The sequence below is a fragment of the Zootermopsis nevadensis genome, unplaced genomic scaffold (genome assembly GCF_977971745.1).
Source record: "Zootermopsis nevadensis isolate Lab colony 2312 unplaced genomic scaffold, Znev_1.0 Znev_ptg000003l, whole genome shotgun sequence".
Taxonomy (NCBI): Eukaryota; Metazoa; Arthropoda; class Insecta; order Blattodea; family Termopsidae; genus Zootermopsis; species Zootermopsis nevadensis.
In genome coordinates this window covers 16,504,807-16,530,904 of record NW_028259135.1, presented here as the reverse complement: position 1 = coordinate 16,530,904, position 26,098 = coordinate 16,504,807, and the positions used below count along the sequence as shown (strand labels likewise).

The 26,098-nt window shown below is 39.0% G+C and overlaps 2 protein-coding genes across 8 annotated transcripts in view; one reads left to right on the top strand and one right to left on the bottom strand.

Annotated features, from left to right (window-relative positions):
• wge (BAH domain and coiled-coil containing protein winged eye) overlaps positions 1–26,098 on the bottom strand; it is a 281,527-nt gene that overhangs the window by 240,152 nt on the left and 15,277 nt on the right. For 4 of the 7 annotated variants that reach the window (XM_087359113.1, XM_087359128.1, XM_087359125.1 and 1 more), the window contains exons 1-2: positions 15,196–15,302; positions 12,414–13,205 (exon numbers count right to left, since the gene is read on the bottom strand). The exons of 1 other annotated variant lie outside the window; for it this stretch is intronic. In XM_087359113.1, the coding sequence (XP_087215239.1) occupies positions 12,414–12,489 (76 nt within the window). In that variant the 5' untranslated portion in view covers positions 12,490–13,205; positions 15,196–15,302. Of the gene's footprint in view, positions 1–12,413; positions 14,040–15,195; positions 15,303–26,098 lie in introns of those variants that run through there. 2 more of the 7 variants (XM_087359121.1, XM_087359117.1) reach the window with 2 other exon arrangements.
• sturkopf (lipid droplet associated hydrolase sturkopf) lies at positions 21,832–25,606 on the top strand. Its single transcript, XM_022060083.2, has one exon. It carries the CDS (start codon positions 22,040–22,042, stop codon positions 22,973–22,975), a length of 936 nt encoding a protein of 311 aa, XP_021915775.1. The 5' UTR covers positions 21,832–22,039; the 3' UTR covers positions 22,976–25,606.

Sequence of the window (26,098 nt, the reverse complement as noted above, 5' to 3'; positions counted from 1 at the left end):
AAAGGCAGTTTCAAACTCTGATCCTTAGAATTATGCTGCAATCAGTACAGTAGGAATGCTGACTGTCAAGGTTATTTCGGAGTCTCGTATCTTCCTGCACGACGGACGGACGCGTCTCTTGCTTGGTTAACGCAACTTCACTCTCCTTTCCCTCAGTTGTTGTTAACAACATTCACATTGTCTAACAACGTTACCGAGTCTATCAACAAAATGGTTGGTGCCCGTCTTCTGGGTTGTTGCGCCGTGTAGTATGGTAGAATTTTACCGACGTTTTAGAGGTCCTTGCTGCCTCCATCAACGGCACAACAACCCAGAAGACAGCCGTCTTCTTATCTTCTTACTTGCATGACATTCTCGTCCCGAAATTACGAAAATGCATAAACATTCACATGTACACTTATCTCTGTTAAATTAAAATATTGTTAATTACCGTTTTAAATGGAGAAGTTAGATAGAAAAATGACTGGTTTTGTCCTGAAAGACAGCGATTCGAATACCGGCAGGGACAGATATTTTCTATTCACGTTCACCTACATACCCGCTCTGTCGTGCACCCAACCTCATATGCAATGGGCTACAGGGTTCTTTCCCAGTGTTAAAGAGGCCGGAGCGCAAAACTGAAAACACATTTCCAAATAATGCCACGTTGAGTGTGGGTAAAACACCGCTCCATACGCCTTCGTGGTGTGACGTTTAATTAAGTACATGAACAACTTCATGATATCAGTATTACCATTATCGACTTCAAAAGTGGTCATGTCCCTGACATTTACCACTCAAACCGTTATGTACTTACTGTTTCGCCTATCCATCATACGATCAGTTCGATTAGCGATGAAAAAAAAACCGATTTACATTTTCTAATATTTCGACGCTTATCGAAAAGTAGACGTAACAATTCCAACTTACAAATCATTTTAAAGTATTTGTGGACTTTTACAGGAAACTAAAACGGGCATACTAAAACAAACTGATTTCAAATTACACCTTTCAGTCGAAGTCTGAAAGAGTCTGATAATGCTGTGTTGTATAACACACAAAATATTATTATGGGCTTTGTCCGTTGTCCAAATTATAAAATAAAATAACTACAACAGACCAGGTCATAGGCTAGAGAAACCAGGGGGCGCAATAGATGGGTCTTCCGTCTTCTTTTACACTTTTCTACCTGAAGACGGGAACCGAATAAAGCTTCCGAAACACTGTAGTTTTACTATTTAATAATTTAGACGAAGGCCAAAACAATTTTACATGCACGTTTTAGCTGTCAAGAGAAAGGCGATCTGTTGTCCCAGCTTTACTGAGTTACTATGTTATCAAAAACGAAATATTATAAACAAGAGATTATTTTATTTACGAAATAGTGCTTTATAATACGCAGCACTGATTTTCCTGCTTACTCTCGGGGTTACAGAACCGCTCCACAGTTTGGATCATCCAAAAACCAGACTCCATGGAGCAGAGCAATCGACTCTCAAACAGCCGAGAAATTCCTCGCCACTCACGAAGCGGGAAGATTTATTACCGTGCTCACAGGAGACCGCCACTACTCCCTATCCTGAGCCAGATGAATCCATTCCACGTGCTCATATACTGTTTCTTTAAGATCGACTTTAGTAAGATTCTTCAGTTGCATCTCCAAGTCGCATCTTCCCTTCAGAATATCGTAATGAAAATTTGGTTCGCATTTCTTGTCTCTTCTGTGTTCCGCCCATCTCATCCTCTCAGATTTGATCACCCGAATAACATTTGACGAAATGTAAAAGTTATTAAGCTCCTCGTACTGTATTCTTCTCCACTCCCTCGTTGCTTCCTGTCTCGCAGGCTCAAGTATTCTCCTCATAACCCTTAGAATGTGGGAGATCAGTGTGAAACACTACGTTTAACGGCGGAGTATGACATAAATTTACGGCTATGAGGGCTACTAGGCACTGCCCGTTCCTCCTCCTGGTACGGGTAGGTTGAAGTGTTTAAGCTGAAGAGATTAGAAAAGTTCTCCAGGGCGATACTGTCTTCTTGATCAATTCTAAATTTTGATATTAACCTTAGGAGGGCGACATTTAGTGAAATTTTGATGTTAAAATGTGGGGGGGGGGGGGGTTGGGTTGATGTCAGTGTTGAGAGGCATGGGCAAAACTCAGTATTTGGTCTAAGATAAAGGAAAACCGCGGCAAACACTGACCGACGTAGCCAGTCGCAAGACCTTCCGGTTGTTTACTGACCTCTAGCCAGCGGTCCGGCATTTAACTACAAGAGCCTTAAGTGCAGTCCCTTACTATTGCTTTATATAAAATTGTTTACAAATTGATTACGGAGTCTTATTACATACACATACTTTGGATAAGAAACGAACACTTTGTCAGCTGTCAGTTTCCTAGTGAAGATCATTCTCGCCGCAATACGATCATGGTTGAACCAGCGTAGCGGGTTGGTTGATAAGACCGCCTATGGTCTGGACCCTCCACAATACGTACTCTCAAACACCCACAATTTATGTACTTCCCTTAGGACGACAAAACAAATTTCTCGCTCACACAAAACAAGACACAAAATTACAGTTTTATATATTATAACATTTATGTTTAAACATGTAATGTAAAAGCAAACAACTGAGTAACGCCAATCATTGAGTGAACTTAATATTCTCTTATTCGTTTTAATCCGTCTGATCACAATATATTAATTTAAAATTTTATAATTAAGATAATAAAATATCATTCATGTTCCGTATCGATTGATCGATTTACATTTCGGAACATTTACACGACATGTTTCAGTTTTTATAAAACCATCATCAGGTGTAAAATATATCTAAGAACTTAAAACTCAATTATGATTTCTGTAGTTTTTTGGTGATGTTTCATTTCATTTTGGGCGAAGGTGTTGTTTTCTTAAATGTTATTAGATGTACATATCGGCCAAAGATGTAGGAGTGAGTGTCCCGATATGTTCAGAAGTACTAGTGTCTTCGAATAGGTGTGTAAATGTTCCGAAATGTAAATCGATCAATCGATATGGAACATGAATGATATTTTATTATCTTAATTTTAAAATTTAAAATTTTAAATTAATATATTGTGATCAGACGGATTAAAACGAATAATTGTTATAATATTCACAATATGACGCAATTACACTATCTTATTAATATTCTCTTAGTTTCGTAAAATTTGAAGATGTTAAAACTTGTTTTAAAGTAACGTTTCACTCTCCGCTGTGTTAAAAACACTACTTTTTTTAAATTACTGATTGGTTCATGACAAGTTGTTAATACGGACTTGATAAATTTCGTCAATCACTAACTTTCATTTGTTAAACTACACCGTCAGATCCAAACTGTGTTCCTAACTTCAAAACAACTATTAATTTTTACAGCGAATTAACAATAATAGTACCTTCATGTTCCAAATCCCCAGGGGAGCCAGCTTTCGAACATATTTTATAAACACACGAGTTTTATCTGGCTTCAGTGGCAATAAGCGCTCTTTAGCGCCTAGCTGTCCTGATGGCACTGTATACGAGTGTACCTGATTATCTAATAACATTTTCTATATGTTAACATTTCCAGCGGAGCTCCAGCACTGCTACTCCCACCCCTCAATCTGTCCTCTACCTTTTTTACGTTCTGGCATAAAAGGTACGATAAGTTTATAATCCAAAACAAGGCTTTTACATAAACCCAGCGAGCTTAAATAACACATTTATGATTAAAAAGAACGTATCTCTTTAAAATACTACTGTGTAGGGCTCTTTATCAATTGGGATAAAATTATTACGTTTAGTGGCTATGAAAGGAAGACATTTGTTGAAACACAGATTTAAAAATTGGCACGGGGAAAATGAAAAGGAACGAGGAAAGAAACAAAAAGTGACACTTTCATATTCGGTAAATGAAGTCGCGAATCGCAAAGAAATATGTACGTAATGTAAAAATTTAGCAGAATAAAGTTGGGTCAAACCGATGAGGATAAAATGTAAAAATATTGGTCTATTCATAGTTCAGAGTCAGTAAATTCTATAACAAAAGTACTCAATTATTTTCAAACCATTGCGTACGAAGTTTGTGAAATGAAGTTGTCTGGTTTCAATTATGTTTTACTGTTGTTTTTGAAAACTGAGACCAAGCACTCTTTCACAGGAAAGCCTAATTTTATTTAACCTCTTTTCATTATTCTGTAAAAAAATTTAAGCTTTCTGTGTGTGTGTCCCACTTTAAACTATGGACTTCTGCTGTTTACAAACTGAAAGTTGATTCTTGCTAAGACTTATTGTTATTCTTGAGATGAGGTGAGACCACATCGCTCTCGAACTGGGCTTCTAACGAGTCCTTCTTCCACCCCCAGATGACACCAGTTAGTTATTCAAGTTCTCACGACCGGGAGTATGAAGATAACGGTCTTCTGGGATACAGCGCCCAGTAGTCTCGTATAAACTGACCGATGATTCAGATGTACCTGCTGTATTCATCATCAGGACGATGAGAATGACTCGTCACCCTGATGGTGGAGGTATAATCGAAGTTAAAGGATTGCCGAAGCAACAGACCACGTCTAGGAAGAAGGAATTAACATCGTTCTTGTTGGGATAGGGTGTCTTGAAGACAGAGTCGCAGTGTAAAGTCAATACAAAGTCGCTGAGCCAACACCAACTTCTTCTTCATGTAAGATTTGAGGTTTTCACAGCGGTGAGTACGAAGATTTCTGTCTTCTGGGTTGTTGCGATCGCCCTGATGACGGAGGCAGTATGACCTCTGAAACGTCGGTTAACATCGACCAGCTACACAGCGCAACAACCCAGAAGACAGAAATCTTCATACTCATCGCCCTGATGACGGAGGCAGTATGACCTCTGAAACGTCGGTTAACATCGACCAGACTACACAGCGCAACAACCCAGAAGACAGAAATCTTCATACTCATCGCCCTGATGACGGAGGCAGTATGACCTCTGAAACGTTGGTTAACATCGACCAGACTACACAGCGCAACAACCCAGAAGACAGAAATCTTCATACTCTGATGACGGAGGCAGTAGGACCTCTGAAACGTTGGTAAACTTCTACCAGACTACACAGCGCAACAACCCAGAAGACAGAAATCTTTATACTCTGATGACGGAGGCAGTAGGACCTCTGAAACGTTGGTAAACTTCTACCAGACTACACAGCGCAACAACCCAGAAGACAGAAATCTTCAACTTCTTGTTCCCCGTTCAGTACTGACAGACTCGTTCTTTAGCTTTAAAAAGTATAGACGATGACATTTAAAAGGGAAAGAAGTAATGTAAAAGGAAAATGCATCATATTTTGTATTTTCTTTCAAGTAGTTGCCAGTATTTGACGCCATGCTGGTGGCCACTCAACAGGATCAATATCTGCCACCTGTGGATTACAACTGGCACTCCCATTATTACTTTAGCGTTTTGGGCAAAGTTTAAAAACAGAAACGTTATTAGCCAGAAGCGCTCGTCTGGTGGTCGGATTGCCTTCTTGGCCTTCCATGCTAGCGGGACGGAAGCTGCTGTCTGGCGTCTCCAATTGACATCGCCCAGTTTCAGTGTCACCCCAGCCCTCCCACTACGTCAACGCGCATCACCAGTCCCGTCTCAGATTCTACTGCTCTCTTCAGGTTACTGTCGTCCACGCGGTTACGAAGCAAAATACAGGGAAGGTGTGGATATGGGCGACCGTTACGAGCGGAAGTTTTGACCACGCCTTGCTGAAAACATCGATCGCAGAAGTTCAAGTCTTGCAGTTGAGTCCACTGTCAAGTCATTTTATTCAAGAGGTTCACTTCTCGCGGCCAAATGCGTTTTCCATGACGAACTGAACGGCTATCAGTTTCCTAAGATTGTGACGTCACCCACATGCCGAGTTGTTTGCGCACGTGTCATGGTCGCGTATAAGAGACTCGGAGACAAGATTCTAGCCATTCTTAATCTCGACACTGGATACAGCCAAGTTCATCCCTGAAGATGGAGACAGTATGTTTCTCCGAAATGCTTGGAACTGCCGACGAGCCTATACGGCGCCAAACCCCAGAACATCATCATGCACATTCCAGGTTTGGTTAGAATCGAAAAAGAATAACGGGAAATTTGTACGAGGGCCTGGGATCGCCAAGAAGTATCCTAGGCCACACAAAGGTCATTGGCCTCAGACAAATCTGAAGGTCCTGGCACCATTCGAAAGACCGCCTGCTATAACAACTTAAAGTCATTTCATAAGGCAGCATTCGTACACACACTGAAAATCTGGAGGCAATATCTGAGCGAGCGTGCGAGAGTTGCTACCCTCTGCCTAACCCACGTTCTCTAACTTGTTAACTTCAATAACTCCAACACTTGCCGCGACAGAATTCTGAAAATACCTCGACCGTCTCACCTTTCTAACTCATTCAGAGTTACAGTAAGTAACAAATGAAGTTTAAACAGCGTCGGTGAATCAATAAAATGATAAAAACTGCTTCGCTGTCTGTTCTTTGTCGTCTGTGTGTGCAATCATAAAATGTGTTATTTTCAAACCACGTTTTATCATAAAAGCATTTTTCCTTTCACGTATTTTCAGAGATTAGGTTATCTTGGTAGCCTAATACTGCCAAGCGGGGTGGAGGGTCGGAACCGAAGGTTTCTGTTCGAGTCGGGTGGGAAACATTTGCTCCTTGGTAGTTCGGCCGCACAACGAATCCACTTTTAAGGGACCGGGCGAGTTCTAGGCCCGGCTTAAACATGGTAGCAAAGATATCCCTGCCCGAGTAGGGAACTGAACCTCGGACATCTAGCTAGTCACTTTGCTGACCAAACTATACAGGGAGGCCCTGGTTCATTGCCAGGTCAGTTCGTGTGGGATTTGTGTACAAAGCGGCACTGGGACAGGTTTTCCCTGCCAGTGCCATTCCACCGCTGTTCCATATTCACTCGTATATCTGAGGGGTGGACAAAGGGCCGTTAGAGACACAACCTCACCCCATCGCAACAACAAAAATCCTAACCCGAGCACTGGTTTACTGGAGTTTCAACACTGACAATTCTCATTTCATGTTCAAAACCGCGGGTTCTCTAAGTAGACATTAGTCAGTATTATAAGTTTTCTGCACATTCAATTGTCCTTGTACGAGGAAAGTGTAAGTTTCAGCAGGTAGAGGACGGCAGGGAAGGAGGTTTTTCAGAAAGTGTGTGTGTGTGGGAGGAGTGGGGATTATCAAATACTGACATGAATTATGTGCTTCTATTAAAGCCTGTTCTAACCTGCTGGAGGTCACTGCAGAGATGCCATTTCCTCAAACTGCGTCCAATAACTCAAACGTGGAGCTCTGACACGCGTGGAATGGTTTCAGTTGAATGTCTTATCTGCATATTTGGTCCTTTGACATCGCCGAAGCCAATGACAGAAGATAACTCCATGTCCAGATGACGAAGAAAGTGTAAATACACAAACCACAACATAATACGTAGTTTTAGTTATGACTGTCTTCTGGGATGTTCTAGAGGTGCCTGCTACCTCCATGATCGACCATATTCATTGTTTTACAAGATGTTTCCCAACAAAATACTGCTACGTGTACAGGCATACGAGGACTCCTTATGTCTGCGTGTACTTCTTTCGTCGAAACATTTTCCTGTGCTTTTAAACAGCTGCAATTACGTTCTTCCTCAACGTAGGAGACGATGTTTCACGCCCATACTCGGGGTATCCATTCTAAACTAAGCACCAGGCCAAACAGACTTACGGAATGAGTTTTGCTGCAATTCCACATATTCCTGACCTTGAGACTGCATGACAGCATGAGTCAGTCCCAGTGACGATAATAAATCTTCCAGTTCCATGAAAGTGGGATTTCTTGACTAGTTGAACAACTATAAGATTCAATAACTGGTATTAGTTTCAATGTACGTAACAGTTTGTTATAATTATATTCTATAGCCACATGTTTCGAAACTCGCTGTATTATCTTCAGGCCTCTACATTATGTTCACTTTCAGTTACCAGTTACACCGTTAGATTTGTACACAAAACCGATCTTTTAATTGGCAATTTGTCTACGACTCTGCTCCATGACTGGAAGCTTTCGCGGATCTGAAGAATCTCGCGTCACCAGCTGTATCTTTGACGGAAAAGTTTCTGGGAGTCTCCGCCTCCAACGACAGCGGCTGACAACTTCATTGCGAGTTATTTATAGATTTACCTTCAACTCTCAAACTCAACCCCACACCAAGAGACAACCATATTTAGTAATCAAACCACCTTTAAGCACAAACGAATTTCTGCCTATGTCTCGCAAATGCCATGGTCTTACCAGTTTCAATAATTTGTTCTGTGTGAACATTTTCGATAATCAAAACAAAACAAACTAATCAGCCGAACTTCAGAGTAATCAATAAATTCCACCATGTTAATCCTTGTCTCTGTCAGTACGATTCTCTCTCTCTCTCTCTATTTATCCCCTCCCACCTGCTAAACTAAAGCCCCCCCACCCTCGGTGTATACTCCGGCAGATGAAAGGTTGTGGAAGCATTTGACACGGGCAGATTGCACAGGGCTGGTGATAGAGGGGGCCGGGTGCAGCCCCCCCCCCCCCGCAATACAACACAGGAGCCCACCTACCCAGTCAGCCAGCTAGCGAGTACAACACAACACAACAAAACAACGTTTATGTATCAGGTCCCACAGAGCTCGGTTCTCTGTGAAATCGATGTAGCGCATTGGACGCAGTTTCATGTCAGTTATCAGAGCAGGAAGAACACGCCTTCCGTAGTCGACCATTCTTGTCGACTGCTTGTTTATCTCCGCGATTCAATTATACCATCCATCCGGCTTCGTTTAACGGCGTACTGTAGTATTTGTAATTGATTATCGGAATTGGTTTTGTCTTATTGGCCCATGAAGTAATTTGTTATGATTGCTAATGATGTTAACGGCTGTGCAGTTCATTCGATTTGTTAACCAATGGGACGACGACCCAGTTCTGATTATAAGGCCTCGTTCACAAGGGCTTACTTCGAAGACGAGTTACTAGATCCAGTAGATGTTCAAGCGCTTATTTACTCGAGTCGAGTAGCCAAACTGTGGTAACTCAATCCATTAAAGTTGTCTTCGCACTAAATCCATGTGTCGTAGCCTTGATGCACATCACAACTCATGAAGTCCGGGCAGGTGAACGCCCAAACACTCTGTTTCTGCACTGCAATGTCCCACGTGCTTGTTGTAAGGCTTGTGGACAGTCACAGGGGTCACAATGCGTCATGAATATGTGCAGATTAGAAAATTTGACCAATGAAAAAGTTCTCAAGAACTCTGATCCATGGCATCAGAAAAATCTGCAACCGTGACGCGTTTTATGCAAGGACAAAAACCATTCTAACATCCTAAGGAGTGAGTCTTAGATTATTTAAAGACGCTGTGTAGTAGACTCGTAGACAGATGCAAACTTTTCAAAGTATTGTCTTCAGGGCCCACGAATCTACACGGTGCCAAAATCCAGAACAACATCATCCTCACTGCCGTGGAAAATCTTATTTAAAGACGTTTTCCTACTCCATAAGTTTTGCATCGAATAGTGGCATGGTTACGAACGATGAACTGGAAAATGCTGAAGGACGGATACACGAGTTATTACAAGGAAACGCACACTATTTTGGAGGAGGGAATTAAGGGGCAAGAAATGGGACAGTGTCTACTTTTCGCAGTATTTTTATTATGAACTACTTTGCCCTTCCCTGGTTTTACAAAGAGAACCCCAATTTCTTTTTAAAAAAGAACATGGATTTGATTCAAGTGTATTCCCACTTCATCTGGTCACGTCATTGAACAGAGTAACTTTCAGTGACTCTAAAGACAATTACTAGCCAGTTTAAACCAATATATATATATATATAGCAAGCTCTGTCACGGATAGTTTTTGTATGAGAATTATCTGAGAATGAGCGTGTCGAGGGTGATAACACCTTGTGAGATTTCAGGTTCTCAAGACGCCAAACATGTCTTCTGGGATGTTCGGAGCAAGCGCCTCTTAAACGTCCCAACATCCCCCGAAGACAGTGATCTTCATCGTCCATTAGGTTTAATTGCCCAATTAAGTAAACACGCAGTTATCATGTACTGATAATTACTGCATGAGAGAGACTGCTGACTGGCGTGACCAGGTTCTGGGGTCTGGGGCGTAGGCGATAGTCGTTTCAGGGGTACAACGAGGGGCGGGAGGAGCTGGGATTCGATTCGAACGGCTACCTGCAACATGCGATAACACTTGGAACACAAACAGAATCGAACCCCCTAATGGTATTAGAATAATGCCACTAACATTATACCACCTGCAACAAGCTACCCGCATGACTCTGCGACTGAGAAGCCAACAGGTTTTGTTGAAGACGGAAGGAGGGACGAAGGTGCCTGAATGATTTATTGCTTTTACGAACGTATCTTAGTGTCATCTTAAGAATTAATAACGGAAATCGTAGTTTATTTAGAATCGTTCCCTTAACGCGTGAGATGAAAAAGAATGTTAATAATGACTAATCGGACATGTGGGCTGGACGGTTGAAGTGATCTAATTTAATTATGCGTCTACAGATTAAAGGAAGTTAAATACCCTAAAAGTTGTGCAGTCCAGGAGATTAGACTGATTTCTTTATGGGGCTATCCCCGGTACACTGAGCGCGTTTCTCGTTCAGCGTGTCATTTGTCATTGAAGTCTAGAATGTATTTCTATAGGTTTAACAAACATTCACTAAACGCGGTAATAGTACTGAGATTTTCTTTTGCGATGTTATTGTTTTCATGGAGTGATACGTGACTTGTGTCGGGGAAACCTTGTACATTGTTGACGCTGAGTCAGGCAGTTCCAACCGGGAAGTGAGAGTTGTGTTCAACTTCACCACTGAACGCACTGTACTTTTTCATATATATATATATATATATATATATATATATATATATATACAGATTTTTCGTAATCATAAACTTCTACCAGACTACAGTGCACTAAAACCCAGAAGACAGCCATCTTCGTACTCGCAGCCGGGATAACTTGAAATGCAATAATGATAATACAATGTCGTGGCCCACTAAAAGTGACATTTCATCGGGAAATGTGGTCGAAATAAATAAATATAATATTAATCATAAAGGAAGCAACTTAATGTTCAAATAAATACCTACAAATTACTTAGCGTAAATAAAGTAAGGTTAGAATATGAGACACGTCCTTAAATGACGCAAGAATCGATCAATCAATCGACTAATAAACCAATCAAGGATATGAAATGTTCGAACTGGTGAATATGTGAAGAAATCCGTCTAAAGCAAGATATTAGAGGGATAAAATACCATAATCACATTGAATTAAATTTTATATTCATAACAGCAGAAACACTGAATTATATCATACGCTAACGGAAGGAACATGAATGTAACCCAACAGCAAACAATATTTACCTTAGATTACCTTCCAAGTTAACGACAATCACAGATTTATTCTGTATTCCCCTTATATTTGTTAGTTAAATAATACGTTGCAACCGAACAACGAACTTTCCTTTCGTCGTACATCAAAGATTTTGGTTAAAGTGTCACATTTCTTTGTTGGTAGGAAATAATAAAAGCCCGTCTTATAAATAACTGTTTTCTCTCTCTATTAAATATCCCTAATGTAATATTTATCTTTTTTGTGTAACACATCCGAGTGTTTAATTGAGAAACGTCTCACTGTTCCGATATCGGTAATGGGGCCACGACATATTCGAATACATACATGGTTTTATGTGTTGATAACGAAACAGTGAAGCATCCGAAAACATTATTTTTCAAAACAAAATACAATGTAATTTTTACACACATTTCAGGAACACAGACATTCCTTACAACAAGCTAATGTTTTTAGCAAAGTAGGTAGTTTCTAAATTAAAGCTTTATATATATACTTGCTGGAAGATCGCTTGATAAGCAAATACACAGTCGCTAATGACTGTAAAAGCACAGTAGAACAGCATTTAATATCATTCAACTTGTGTTGAATCTATGACAACAAGGAACTTAAAGTTGTGTACAGAACTTCTGAAATTGGACCTAACACTTAAAAGAACAACGTACTTTTAATTTAAATATAAGGGTGACAATCGATTATGTTATAAAACGCTGCATAAGAACGGTACAAACAATTGAACCGTTTCATTGCTAAATTTTATTTAGCAAAAATTGTCAATTTAGTTTCTAAAAATCCATCGCAACTTCGACATGACTTTTGTTGATAAAGAGTCACAAATTACTCGGCTTAAGGAACAAAACCACAGCAGAAGTTCTCTTTCCCTGCCACTGTTAAACACAGACGTTATTGGCTTAAGTATTCAGAAAAGTGACGAGACATCTCGTTCGCGACATTGAAAGTGTTACTAACTACAGCATAAGAAGTTCATCCTACCTGACGCAAATGATGAACTGTGCGCTGGAGGAGGTTCAGGGTGTTCTCGGGGCCTCTTCGCCTTCCCATCCGACATGGTAGCATGCCCACCGAACCTGTGAGGGCAACAGGAAGGGGGCAGATCGCTGAATGGGAACCAAATGTTTACGACAGCGAGTTGTAGGAGAAGTCGAGAACTGGAACCGCGATTTTTACCGTCGATATTGCACTATTACTTTGAACTCTTGAAGATTTTAAACCATATAATTCCGATGTTTGCAATCGTTGTTCAGTATCGATGTTTCAGTTTGGTGCGTCGCAGTGCTGTTACCACGTAGGCCGCCAACACAACTCTTTGTTTCTTACAATTCTGAACAATTTTCACAAGAATATTTACTGTTTTTTTTTCACATTTCCCACGTGATTTCACAAAACGCTTCGATTACTACACTTCATAATCACTTTGTGGACTGCTGTCATAAGATGCTACGAGTTACAAACTTGTTTTAAGAGCTGTAAGTTTTAAGTTCTACGACACAACCATTTCCTGATGCATCAATACCTCAATGCACTGTTTTCAAACAAGTATTTATATCGAAGAACTGCACTGAAATTGGCCATCATCATATTTGTAGTGCACATCACAACACGACGGAAACGCATCACTTACACAAACACTTTCATCACTTGCTTGCTGTCGTCACTTCAACTGTTTTTCATGTTAAGGTCAATGCCACAGTAAATAAATTAATGTTGTTACGATCAAGTACTTAATTTGAAGCTTCAGAAAAGAATGAGAGAGTATCACAACAGCTGATAACAAAAGAAAAAGTTAAATAATTACGTAGTGCCTTCATCCGCTAATAATGTAATCTATTTCAAACGATTAAAATGTCTGCCAAACGAAATTTAACCACGTGAGAATCACATGCTGATTTAAATATTTATATAATTTCGAAACTCTTTATGTAACTCTTGAATCAATGACGTAATATTTGTTGCAATATTTTAATGAATATGGCTTGTGTCCAATATATGAATAGCCTGTGCAATTTTACTTGCTGGGGGAGGGCTCTCCCCTTAGTACAGTGGAGGACTAAATCAATACTAGACCCTGGTGAAATGAGTCACTGGTACAGATAACAGGGGGGGCGGAGGGACGTTTAAGTGCACGAAATTCGCTCTACATTTTCCTTTAGTGACACAGTGACATGATTGCCTGAAGAGAGCAACGTCTTAACAATATGTCGCTCTTGTGTCATTATTCAATTTGAGAAATTCCTTCATACACGACGGACCTGTTTAACCATTCATACGTTTACGAACATCCTTCCAAAGTGGGAAACATTCTTTTTTGTGAAACACATTTGTAATTATCATTACATTGTATCACAACACCATTCCATAAACAATAACTTCAAGTATCACATGTTCACTTTGAAAATAAATAACATGGAGGGGACAAATTAATGAATTTGGTTTGACGAGCTGTCTTACTCGAATGACAATGATATAATTCCCTACCTAAACCCACTGTTAGGTTCTTAGCTAGCCCAGTGCTTGCAGGGAACTGTTCGAGATTGTGCAGTGCTGCCGACAAGCCCAGCTCAAGCAGCGGACGATACACAGCGCCGGGGAAACTCTAGATTCACTGAGCTCAGGGCTAGCTAAAGACTTAGCCCACCAAAGAGGATCATAACCGAGAAGATGAAACACTTCCCTCAGAAAAGATTCCCCCTTCCCCGGCCAACACACTGAAGAGTCAAGAAAGAAACTTTTAACATTTCGTATTTCACAATACGAACACAATTTTCTGTTATTTATATTGCAATGAAAAACCTCCGCGAAGACGGAAGATGACAGCCACCTGCAATATTGCACCGTGAGGTCTCGTAGAAGTTTACCGACGTTTCAAACGTTATTACCGCCTTTATCTTCAGGGCGATGGTAAATTTTTACGAGACTTCAAAATGTAGTATTCCAGAAGGCTGTCGCCTTCATACTCGCCGCCGTGAGAACTTTGTATCTCTCTCCTTAATTATATTAGGAGTGTAACGTATCTTAAAACACTGATATGATGAGAATGATCGTTTTTAAATGATTACGAATTGACATAAAAAACGTTTTGTAATTAATACACAACTAAAACTGACTGCATTGCTATTGTTGTACTTGTTAGTGACATGAGTAAAAAAGGAATTCGTTTATCTGTTTGAAATATGAAGTCCTTACCGAAAAGAAAACAGAACTTTTATATTACAAAGATCAGTTACTTAATGCAGTTTAAAGAAATAACTGCTGTTTATTCTAAAAAAATATATGAAATCCGTAAATACACTCTGTGGGCAAAGTACAGAGTTACAAGATTTTAAAAAAGATTATACATACGAATCGCGAAGATTAGAAAGAAATGTAAAATGTTCTCCAAAAAACTAAGACATTTAAGAGTGCAGACGTAAATGAAAAACAAAATGTTTCCCGTTTGTATAGTTTTGTTCGGTACTGTACTTCCTGGAATTCATCTGGAAAGGCAGATTCCTGTCGTAAACAGAAGTATATCACACTGCCAACAAAATGTGTACACAGTGCTTGAACAGAGTAAGGTTAAAGCAGGAAAACAAGGGCTTCAATACAACGGAATTAAGTAACAGCCCTCCGTGGCTAACACGTGATTTGTTTTGAGACACACCATTACAAGAGAGTATGCGAACTCTGCGTAAAAAATCCCCTCAGTTACGAAGCATAATCGTGTGACTTGATTTCCACAGCAAAAATAAATTGTATATAAGGTTAAGTTTCTTACATCTTGGCAGTAAAAATTAGCAGCATTATGACACACCATCTTGTTATTGCTGACGAAGTACGCAGAATTTTGCGCAGAATTGAAAGCAACCAACACTGTACCACTACTTCCTTACAACTGAGCGGATTACATGCAACTTGATGGAGTAGCTAAGGAGTAAGGGGGAGACGGAATCAAATGCGCAACTCCATCTGAAGAACTTGGGACGTGTGACTCAGCCCTCGGACGTAAACTGTCATTCTCATTTCGAAGACAGCGTCTAGAAGTGTACAACCTTGAACCCACGAACCAAGATATGACTAAAACACGCAGAGGTAACAGTTTCTTCTTTGGTCAACGCGAATATACGTAAGACTATCAGAGTAAGAAACTCGTGCAGTTTCATCATTCTTTTACAGCTTGTTGTCAGAAATGTCCCCGTGAAGTGCGGGACATGTTTTCAGAAATAAATATATTGCTGCGAAGTTTAATTACTACGGAAATAATTGTAGGTTTTCTTATCTGTCGTTACAAAACCATTCTTCTAAGAAAACGTTTATGTCTCACTCCAATTAGATCAATGCAAAGTTATACTGAACCAGTACGAAGATGGCTGTCTTCTGGTTTGACAGTGATTCGCTCTGATGATGGTGGCAGTAAGCAGCTCTGAAACGTCGGTAAATTTGTACAAGATTACACAGCGCAAATCAGGATGACTGTATAACAGTTCATTGCTGATTTACCAAGTCGATTAAGATTTCTTTGCAATTACATTAATAATATAAATAATTAAACAATCTTTAAGAGACCAGCCAAGAGCCTTGTCAGAGGAAAAGCCCTAACTTTGGGCCGAGGGTACGAGAATGTGATACTTGGCCAGGGCAATCGCAAACCTCGTTGGGCGGTGATAGATAAGTACGGAGCGGCGGTGGAAAGATGATTACACGGGTGTAATGATAAATTACCAGCTCTACGTAAATGTTAGAGGATGAATTTTAATCGAATAGTAATTTCATTTTGAGAACTTGTGAACAGATGCGTCCCGATCTTCTCGGCGTAAATCGATATCGGTACAATGATAATTGAAATGTATGTGTGTATGTATATATATATATTAATCCCATATCACATTTTACAAAAATAAATACATTTGGATGAGCTTTGTTTTTATTTCAGTGTTAGGAGCAGGAAATGGATTTATTATTTATTACAGTCGTTATTTTATACTGTTATTAAATTCCTTTTCGCTTGTCCTCCACTTTTTGTGCATCCAGAAAATTTAACCTATAAACTTGCTTATTTTGTTTGAACGAAATTCTCCTTTCAAATATTATTTAATTTAACCGGGTTTCTATTGCGTACCAAATTGAAATAAGGCAGTATACATCATTAAACAGGCAGAGAGATTCACTGTGAATTACTTTAATGAATAAATACTTGTGGAATTGCGATATTGTGACTAACATCCAGCGACATTTTTTGTGATGTGTCCCCAGGATTGAAAGAAATGGTTAAAGGAATATTTGTTGCCACGAAAGTAAAACTGTGCATCGAAATGATACTATCCCACTTTAAGAGCAAAGTTGAGATAAAGTTGAAGCATCAGGCACCCGGAACTGTAAATCGATGAGAACGTCGCACGACAACGTGAGAGAGAATATCTTTAGAACTGAAGTTGTTTGACCTTGGCCTTGAGGATCATGAGGGCTTGAGGGGGCGGAAGGGGGGCAGGAGGGAGTACTGTCGGTCTCTGGACAAAGGGAGCGAAGTGCGGAGGGGGTAGAATGCAGTTCGTGGGCGCGGTGTAGGAGGAGTGAGAGGAACAAGTCGATAAAGGGGAACTGCCCGTATATTACGTCATCAGATGCAGCATCCAAGGTACATACAATGAAGATGGTACGGGAAATCGAAATACTCTGATCTTTAAAATGCACTGCGTAGCCTCGTGGAAGGTTTACAGACGTTTCAGAGATTCTCTCTCGCTGTCTCCCTGGACGGCGCAACATCCTACAAGACAGTCATCTTAAAATCCGCCAGGATGAGAGACTGAAATTTCGACAGGAAATATTGTTTACATTACAAATATGCGACTTTTGTGGATAATCTCATACTACAAATAATATTTTATAAGGTCTTATAGTTGATCCACATGAGGCTAAAAGATGTTAAGGACACGCATGCATCTGTTACACTGAAGAAGTGTGGTTCTCTACAACAAACGTAACACACACAACACAAGCAAAAAAAGTCATCGAATTGTTTGTTATTGCAACTATTAACGTCCACAGATAATTCTTTGTTAAAAACTAAACCAAAACTTACATCCCACAAGAATTTATCACATGTGACAACATCTCTGCTCAATTTGCATTTTAGTTTACTGATTGCAACGCTCAAAAGCTGAGTGGTCGAGTGTTTTCCAAATCCATTGAAAGTTTCGAACGTGTCTGGTTTAGGTTAGGTTAGGTTAGGTTAGGTTAGGTTAGATTACGTTAGATTTGGTTTGGCAAAGACGTTATATTTTTGAAACTGATTTCTTTTGACGTGTTTATATTGTACTCCAACAAGAGGCGTGCATCTTTATCTTAATTAATATTCGGTCATTTAATTCAACCCTCATTCCTCTAGTTCATCTTCATTACACACACGGATGCTAACAACACAGGTGGTGATTATAAGGCCAAGCGTAAATCATCAATGAAGACACAAATTACTTCCGACCTAGAAGGTGAATGTCTCGGCCGTCACTTGTCGTACTATCTTATCATTATCGACACTTTTAACCTACCCGAAGTAAACAGATAAAATTTCGAAGATGTTTGTCTTCTGGGCTGTGATGCCGTGCGATCACCCTGATTATGGAGGCAAGAAGGACCTCTGAAACGTTAGTAAACTTCTTATAAACTACACAGCGCCACGACTCAAAAAAAAACAGCCTTCTTCGTACTCACCGCCGTGAGAACCTGAAGTCCTACTAAAATATTATTTCCTTCAAACTGATGTTCGTAGTGTTCTCTTTGCGGTACGGTCTGAGTTGTTAAAATATTATTTAGGCGAACCTCGACTACAATGGATTACACAAAGCCCTCGCCAGGCGATGAAGAATCATTAGAATATAAAGCAGACGCCGGTTTAACTGAAGCGGGAATTATCTGGAGGGGCCACTACAGGTGTTCATGAGGTCAACGGAGTATAGAAACGGGGATAAGATTAGGCAGTCTTCAAATTTTACGTGGAAACTATTTATTTACCTATCTTGTTTGTGAGGAGGGACTGAGCAGATCGGATACCGGAAAAGCAATAAGGGGAGAGGGGAGGGAGGGTAAGGAATTTCTCGACAATAAGAAGAACAGAACGGAGAGAACCCTCTCATCTGTCTCCTTTCGCGATCACTGCCCCATTCTTCTCTACGACCTTGACCTCGCGTCTTCCTACCGTCTCCCACCTCAGTCTTCTCTCGATATTCTCCCTACAATTATTCTGAAACCCATTACAGAAATTCTTCCAGGAGTTTGAGGCCAGTTATTTTTACTGTTTGTCTGATCATTCGATCAAACTTTCGTTCATTTTATTACGTTTTCTGCTGGCCTAATAAAGTTGGTAGCATTGAACACCACCGACGGTTTAATAGTCAACGAGTTTAAAATCGATTCGATTTCTACGTGACTATCAAAACTTAAAGCAGATCAAACATTGATATCAAATTTTATATTCACCTAAATTCTTCCACACACGATCTAATAATTTCACAACTATGATTCTGAAGATGAATGTTGCGTCGTGTGGTCTGGTAGAAGTTTCAGAGGTCCTTGCTGCCTCCATCATCAGGTAAACATCTAGCAGACTATACGGTCCAACGTCCAATAAGACTCATTTTTATATATTAGTTTGTTTCCTATAGCAAATTCCCCAGGAAAGAAACTCTCTTCGACAGTTTTTTGTTTAAACTTAATATAACTTCACGTATTGAAGTGATGTCAGAAACAAATATGAAACTGGGGACAGAACAATCGATTAACTCAAAAAGTAGATGTCAGAATCTCTCTTCATTAACATCATAACACAATGCGTACATAAGTAGATTATATATATATATATATATATATATATACACATAAAACAGTCCATGGCACACAAATGGACAGCAATCACACAGACGGAAATCATCTGTTTCCGGACTTCATTGTTGGCTTGATTGTCGATTGTTCAGACAGTTGAATTACTTTCCGCGATTGTAGATAATGTCTAAAAAAACTCGTGTGCTTTATACAAACCGAATTGAGTGCTCATTCATAATAAGAGATAAGTGAGACAGATTAGGAAACGCGTATTGTACCGGAATGGATAAGTCGAGCAAATGTGCAGAGAGATAAAAATGTGGGAACAGTTTTTACCTTCTATCAGTTTCTTACGCGTGTTCGGTGCGTTATAATTTGCCAATCGATAAAGATAAGTTTCTGCTTCCGTCTTAAAAGATGGGACGACGACTACACTAAAATAAGCCTCAAGGAAATGGGTTGTTGAGGCGAGGGGTGGATAGAACTGGCTCAAGATCGTAGTCAGTGGCGGTCTTTGGCATTAGAGATTCTGCTACTGCTGTTAATTTCCAGATGAAAAACAGCGCGGCATATCAGTAAACGATAATGTTAATCAATGGTCGTCTTTGCATACAATGGAAGTTATATTTGTGTGAAATGAATGTGTAATATGACTTTCACACGTTTTGCTAGGTCAGCATTGAACTTTTCCAAACGATTTAATTGTTCTATCCTGAATTCCAATCTTAGAAGAAAGAACCTTTAATTCCACCTGTAACATTCTAATAAAGGCACTGACTCCTGGAATTGAAGATGCAAGAAATCGTTTATTATTTAAAGTACATATCGGAATTAATGTATTTAGAAACTGGCAAGGGAGGGGCGGGGGGTTGTCTGGCACAACGGCCAAGGCTGTCATCTAGGAAGTAAATATAGCGACTTGCCCGACCTCAATCGGTCTACGATCGAACTAGGCACAGACCTTGAATCTCCGTGAAAGTGATAATAACATGTCTTACGTCACTTCAGCTAGATTGAAGGGTATTGGTGGTGGGGGTTTGAGAATAACAGCGAGTCCTTTAATGTATAATTTTAACAACACATGAACAAGGTTTCAATGCCTGCGTTCATAAGATTGTCATTATAAATTATTTCATGTTGAAGAGTCCTTCTTGAGAAGCTAACAGTCGCTCAGCTGATTAATAAAATCACCTCATTTTATAGGAACTGGCGGGCGGTTGAAGACTGTCCTGAGCCAGATGAATTTATTCCAAGCCCTCACACTTTTTAGTAATATTATCCTCCTATCTTCTCCACGCGCGCGATTTGTCCCACGCAATCCTCTTTGATTCTATCACCCTAATAATGTTAGGGAAAGTGTGGAAACTATGAAGCTTCTCATTCGTTCCAAAGAATCCGTACAAGTTGCAAATCAGGGGTTCTCAATTTTCTTCCAAAACCTGGCGTCGCATTCACTGTTGCTTATCAACTCGCTTATAGCAAATATGTATGAGATTCGTTTATTAAAAGTGCTGATAAATTAGGCCTACTGTCGTAAACACGTTCAGATTTACTTAGGACTATTACTCAATAATTTTCCCTAACAAAATGTGTCGTTATTAGAATATTTGCCATCGGTTTTGGTTGATAAGTCTCAGGTATAATTTCTGTTCTTGCTATCAGGCGTTCTTTATTAAAAAGTACAGGTTAGAAACTGCCAGATGCTGGCGACATTGACAAAGCGCCTTTGTAGTAAGACGTTTTACCCAATTTGATCTGCGTAAGCAATCCCAGCACCAGTACTCAACTACTGAAAATATAGCCCGTGATTTTTCACTCGCTCGTATCGAGAGGCAGTCAGCAAAATCCACGAGATTAATCGCTGGTAGCTTGATTAGAGGGCGGGACCTTTCCCCGGGGATAAAGCGACCGAGGCTTGAAGCTATATTATTTCACATTTTATATTCTCTTCAGTTTCCCTCCATTTACGTAAATTCAATAGATACTTTATGTTTTTCGATTCGTGATACCTACTTAGGTGATTAATTAATAATATTCTGAACTGCTTGTAAGTTTCGCTGTCTGGGTGGCGAGCTTGAACTTGGGGGAAACCTTTCCTCTTCTAACGCAACGTATCTTTAATTAACTTACGCTACTGGAGATCGGGGATCCCCAGCCCATCTGTTTACGCCGCTACATTCAGTTGTAATAAGGGACTCACTTAGCATGGGGACATTTACTCGAAAAGCGACGTTTAATATTTGAAGACCACTTTCTCGAAGACAACAGGGTTCATGAGAAAAGTGACCATTTCTTAAAGCGTAGGCGTTGTTAAATACCTTAGGTTTTATTTAAAAATAACTTTTCCTTTCAGAAGTTTGTTCGTCTACGTCTTCGTACTCCGACCACTACCACGAAGTACGCACACGCAGAATGTAGCAGATCCTCACGCAATGTTGTGAAACAAGTCTAGAGCTGTATTGTGAGTACTGCCTTAGTTTTTGCCAGGCAAATATAAGAAATAGCTGGGTTCCTGACTGCAGCTGCCATCTACGATGTAACTACGAGACCGACCCGTCCTACCATCTACTGGTGAAATATGAAACTACTTCAATATTGCGATAATCGTGTCACGTTTCGTTTTACGTAGTCACAAAAAAGGGGGCATCGACCACTGCAAGAACGCTGGTCATGGATGTGCTAACCGCTGATGTTAGCTGCAAGTCAGCAGTTGCACGTCAATACCAGTACTCGGCTGTAGTTGTCAAACATACTGGGTTATTTTATATTCAGTTCTATCAAGTCTAATTCTTCACTGGTTATGAACCATGTCTGGTAAAATGAGAGAGGGTTTTGTGAACGTAAATGGTCTCTCAACTCATGTCATCACTTGGGGAGGCTGGATTGAAGATGCGCTAAATGCAGATCATAAGGAAATTGTGTTACTTATTACTGGCAATCCTGGATTGGCTGGTTATTACACTACATTTTTAACAAGGTTACAGTCTCGTCTTGGTGTTCCAGTGTGGGCTGTTTCTCTCGCTGGCCACGTGTTGCCACCAACAGCTATAAACAGCCTACCACCTTTACGACAAAATCCAGAGCTCTACAATTTGAAAGGTCAGGTCGAACATAAATTAGCATTTATTGAGAAATACGTTCCACAGGATGTGAAGATAATCCTTATAGGACATTCCATTGGTGCTAAGATGATATTAGAAGTTCTTAAGAATGATGATACAAGATCCAGAGTCATGAAAGCATATCTCTTGTTTCCAACAATAGAACGTATGGCAGAGTCACCAAATGGGAAACTTCTGACAGGTGTTATAAAGCATTTAGTGCCAGTTATGATATTCTTGGTTTGGGTCTTCACCTTTCTTCCAGTTTTTGTAAAGAAATTCTTACTTGCTATGCATTTCATGTTGAGAAGCATGCCAACTTATCATGTGTCTACAACAATGCAACTGATGAACCCTACTGTGTTGGAAAATATTTTGTTCCTTGCACTGGATGAAATGGAGGAAGTTAAAGAACTAGATGATCAGAGTTTGAGAGAAGTCAATGATCTGTTATATTTGTATTATGGTACTACAGATGGCTGGGTGCCATTGAAGTATTGGAAAGATATTGCACAAAATCATCCAGATCTAAAATGTGTGTTATGTGAAAATCAAATTGATCATGCCTTTGTTTTACGTCACAGCGATAAGATGGCTGATATCTTGTCAGATTTAATTCAGGAACATGAACAAAAACATTAAAGAAGTTGAGTTCAGAAAAATGTACCATTTTTATTTGCAAAGTAAGGTGTGGGTTATACTATAAACATGTCATATGGTGCTTGGCTCAAATAATATTTATAAAGGCACATTTTTTTTAGTAATTTTATGTCTATACAATATATTATCAGCTGGAGAGGTCATCTAGCATGGAAAGTGGTTAGTTTTTATATAGTTCTGACTTTTTCATTGGAAAAGTCAAATAGAACATGATTAAGTTATTAACAACAACTTATAGAAAATATATTTTGCTTAATTTTATACCTGACAATCTTCTTACAATCATTTTACACAAAAATATTGTTGGTTTAGAATACTATATTTATTTATCAGACTATTTAGTCTGGTCTCTGTTGGGTGAATATACAATTTGCTGTTTTCATACATTAATCTAAAGATAAAGATGAAGTTGTCTTGTGTACCATGTCATGGAGGTGTAGGGGGTGGGGGTGGGGGGGGGACTAGATAGAAATGTGTGGTCACATTCACACCCCAGCTGCTTTACAGATGGTCCTGGTACCCATTAGATAGGAAGCTGATACACATTTTGTCCCACTTAATGTGAAACACACCACAACTACATGTCGCAGCAACAGCAAGCAGACATAATCAATGCAGAACGTGACTACTGCATGCTAGTAGGCGAGTTACAACTTCATGGGACCCTCTGTATATAGAGCATATTTTATATTTATATTAATATTAATTTATTAGTTCCATTATTGTTCATTGATGCATCTTAAATATCTTAAGCTTGGGAACCTATGTTTGATGCTTGACGTGATAATACAATGGCATGACACTGCTGCCAACAAACTAATCTCTTTTTTTTTAAAAAAAACAGCAACACTTCCCATTTCACATTTCTAGTTTAGCTGCTAGATAAAACAGGAACCAAAGAAATGTTAGAAACTGTTTAAAATATTTTGACATTCCATAAACACTGTTTAATAATTTATGTATGGTTTTTATTTATTAGTGCAGAACAATTTATAGGTTATGAGGTATTGCTAACGATTAAACAGTGTACAACTGGCTCCAGGTTTAAGCTGTGTGGAATGAAAGTGACTTCCAGGTATTACTTACTTTAAGGCAGGCCTATTTAGGAATATCGGTACTTGTGGGTTATCGGGACTCATCACTTTAAAAATACGTTAGGTTAGGTTAGGTTAGGTTAGGTTAGGTTAATGTGTGTGTGGATGAATGACATATACTTGAAAGTTATTATATTTTATTTCAATAAATGACAAGTATTTTTAAAGCGGTGTGTCCCAATAACCCACAAGTACCAGAATATCAAATTAAGAACAAGGACATATCTTACTGTTGATATCGTGGAAGAAAGCATGTGAATAACGACAACAGAAATTAAAACCTGATATTGAAGTGATCAAGGAGAAGCAGTGTCACTAATAACTGATTTTGTTAAAGAAAATTATTGAGTAACATCTGAACCTGTTAGTAGGCCTAATTGAGTAGCATTTTTAATAAATTACCTCATTGCAGGCTGTGAGTTGATTAAGAGAGGCAAGTGTGGCCCAAAGTCTGGTAAAGGTTGAGGACCTCTGCTATAAGATAATAGTTCTTACAGAACATATTTAGTTGAGGTGAAATGTATTGACTAGTGGCGAATTTATTATTTAGGGGATCTTACAATGAAAATACTGTATTAACCTATGCTATAACAAATATGCATCTTGACATTATTATCCCAAGATACAAAGTTCTTGTTTGATTGAATGAGAAAAATTGTGTAATTATATTATATTTGTTGACAAGTTTATGATTTTTATCATGTTAATACTGCCTATAAGATGGTGCTTACATGTTTAACACCAGAGAAGATGCACATTAAAACTATGTCAGAATAAGAAAATGTAAGTGTATACATTCCTAACATTTGGAGAAAAATCATGCACACGATTTATAATACAGAACCTTCTGACTTCATCATTTAAGGAAATAATATCTATAAAGCAAAACCTTTAGCTCAAATAAATTATTATATGACAATAACAAATACATTGGTTATGTTTTAAACTTTATGTAAATGAAAATTGCCATAATGCACACCTCAAAATAAATTATATTAGATATTGTAATCCTAGAGTGATATGAATAACATGCATTTTTTTTTCTCAAAACTTATGTAGCACAGAAAAAAGACAGAAATAAAATTTTATTATTTACCTAAAAATTGTAAATTAGTCAGTTGGCACCTCTGTTATGCACGCTCTCAAGAACTGCAGGAAGCATAATGTTATGCATGTTGCACATAAGATGTGTTCAAATGAACAGGTAACAACAAATAATACTTACATAAAGAAGAGACAGTTTTTTTACTTCAGTGTTATATTCCAAATTCATGAAACAACTGTATCGTACAATTTAAAACTGCTGCTTATCCTTGCAGTTTTCCAACTGACTGCCCCATCTAGTAGCTCAGTTATCCCAAATTATGTTATAACTTACAAATAATAGATGGCATTCTTTATAATTCAAAGATTCTTTTATGTTATGTCACATTAACATTGTTCTGAAATAGTTGCAAACATACAATCAGAAACAAAGTGTTTTCATGTTCTAAAATTATAATAGTATTTTTACATTCTTCTTCTTCTTCAGTTTCTTCCGGTGCCTAATATTTTCTTCCATTCTTCTCTATTTTCCCATCCTTCCGGAGGTAGTTTCCACTCTATCATGATTCTTATAATTCCATCATTCCATCCTGGTCTCAGCCTCCCTCTCTTCCGTCTCTCTTCCGTTTGCCATTTCATAGTCTTCTTTGGTAACCTTTCCTCCTCCATCCTTTGCACATGTCCGTACCAAATCAGTTGTCTCTTCTCCATCTCCTCAATTATATCTCGATCCATCCTCATGATTTCTCTAATCCTTTCGTTCCTCACTCTCTCTCTTCTCTTTACATGTATGTTTAAAAGGAACGTAAGGTAAGTGGATGGGTTATGATCAGACTTCTCGACAGAATGGTTCAGAAGATTACAGTCCACATTTTGACCACATTGAAAACCTCAAATCTTTCTTAGTTCTTTTTTCTTTGTTTCTATTGAAGTTGGGGTTGCTTTTCTCTTGCTTAGGCTTTGAAGT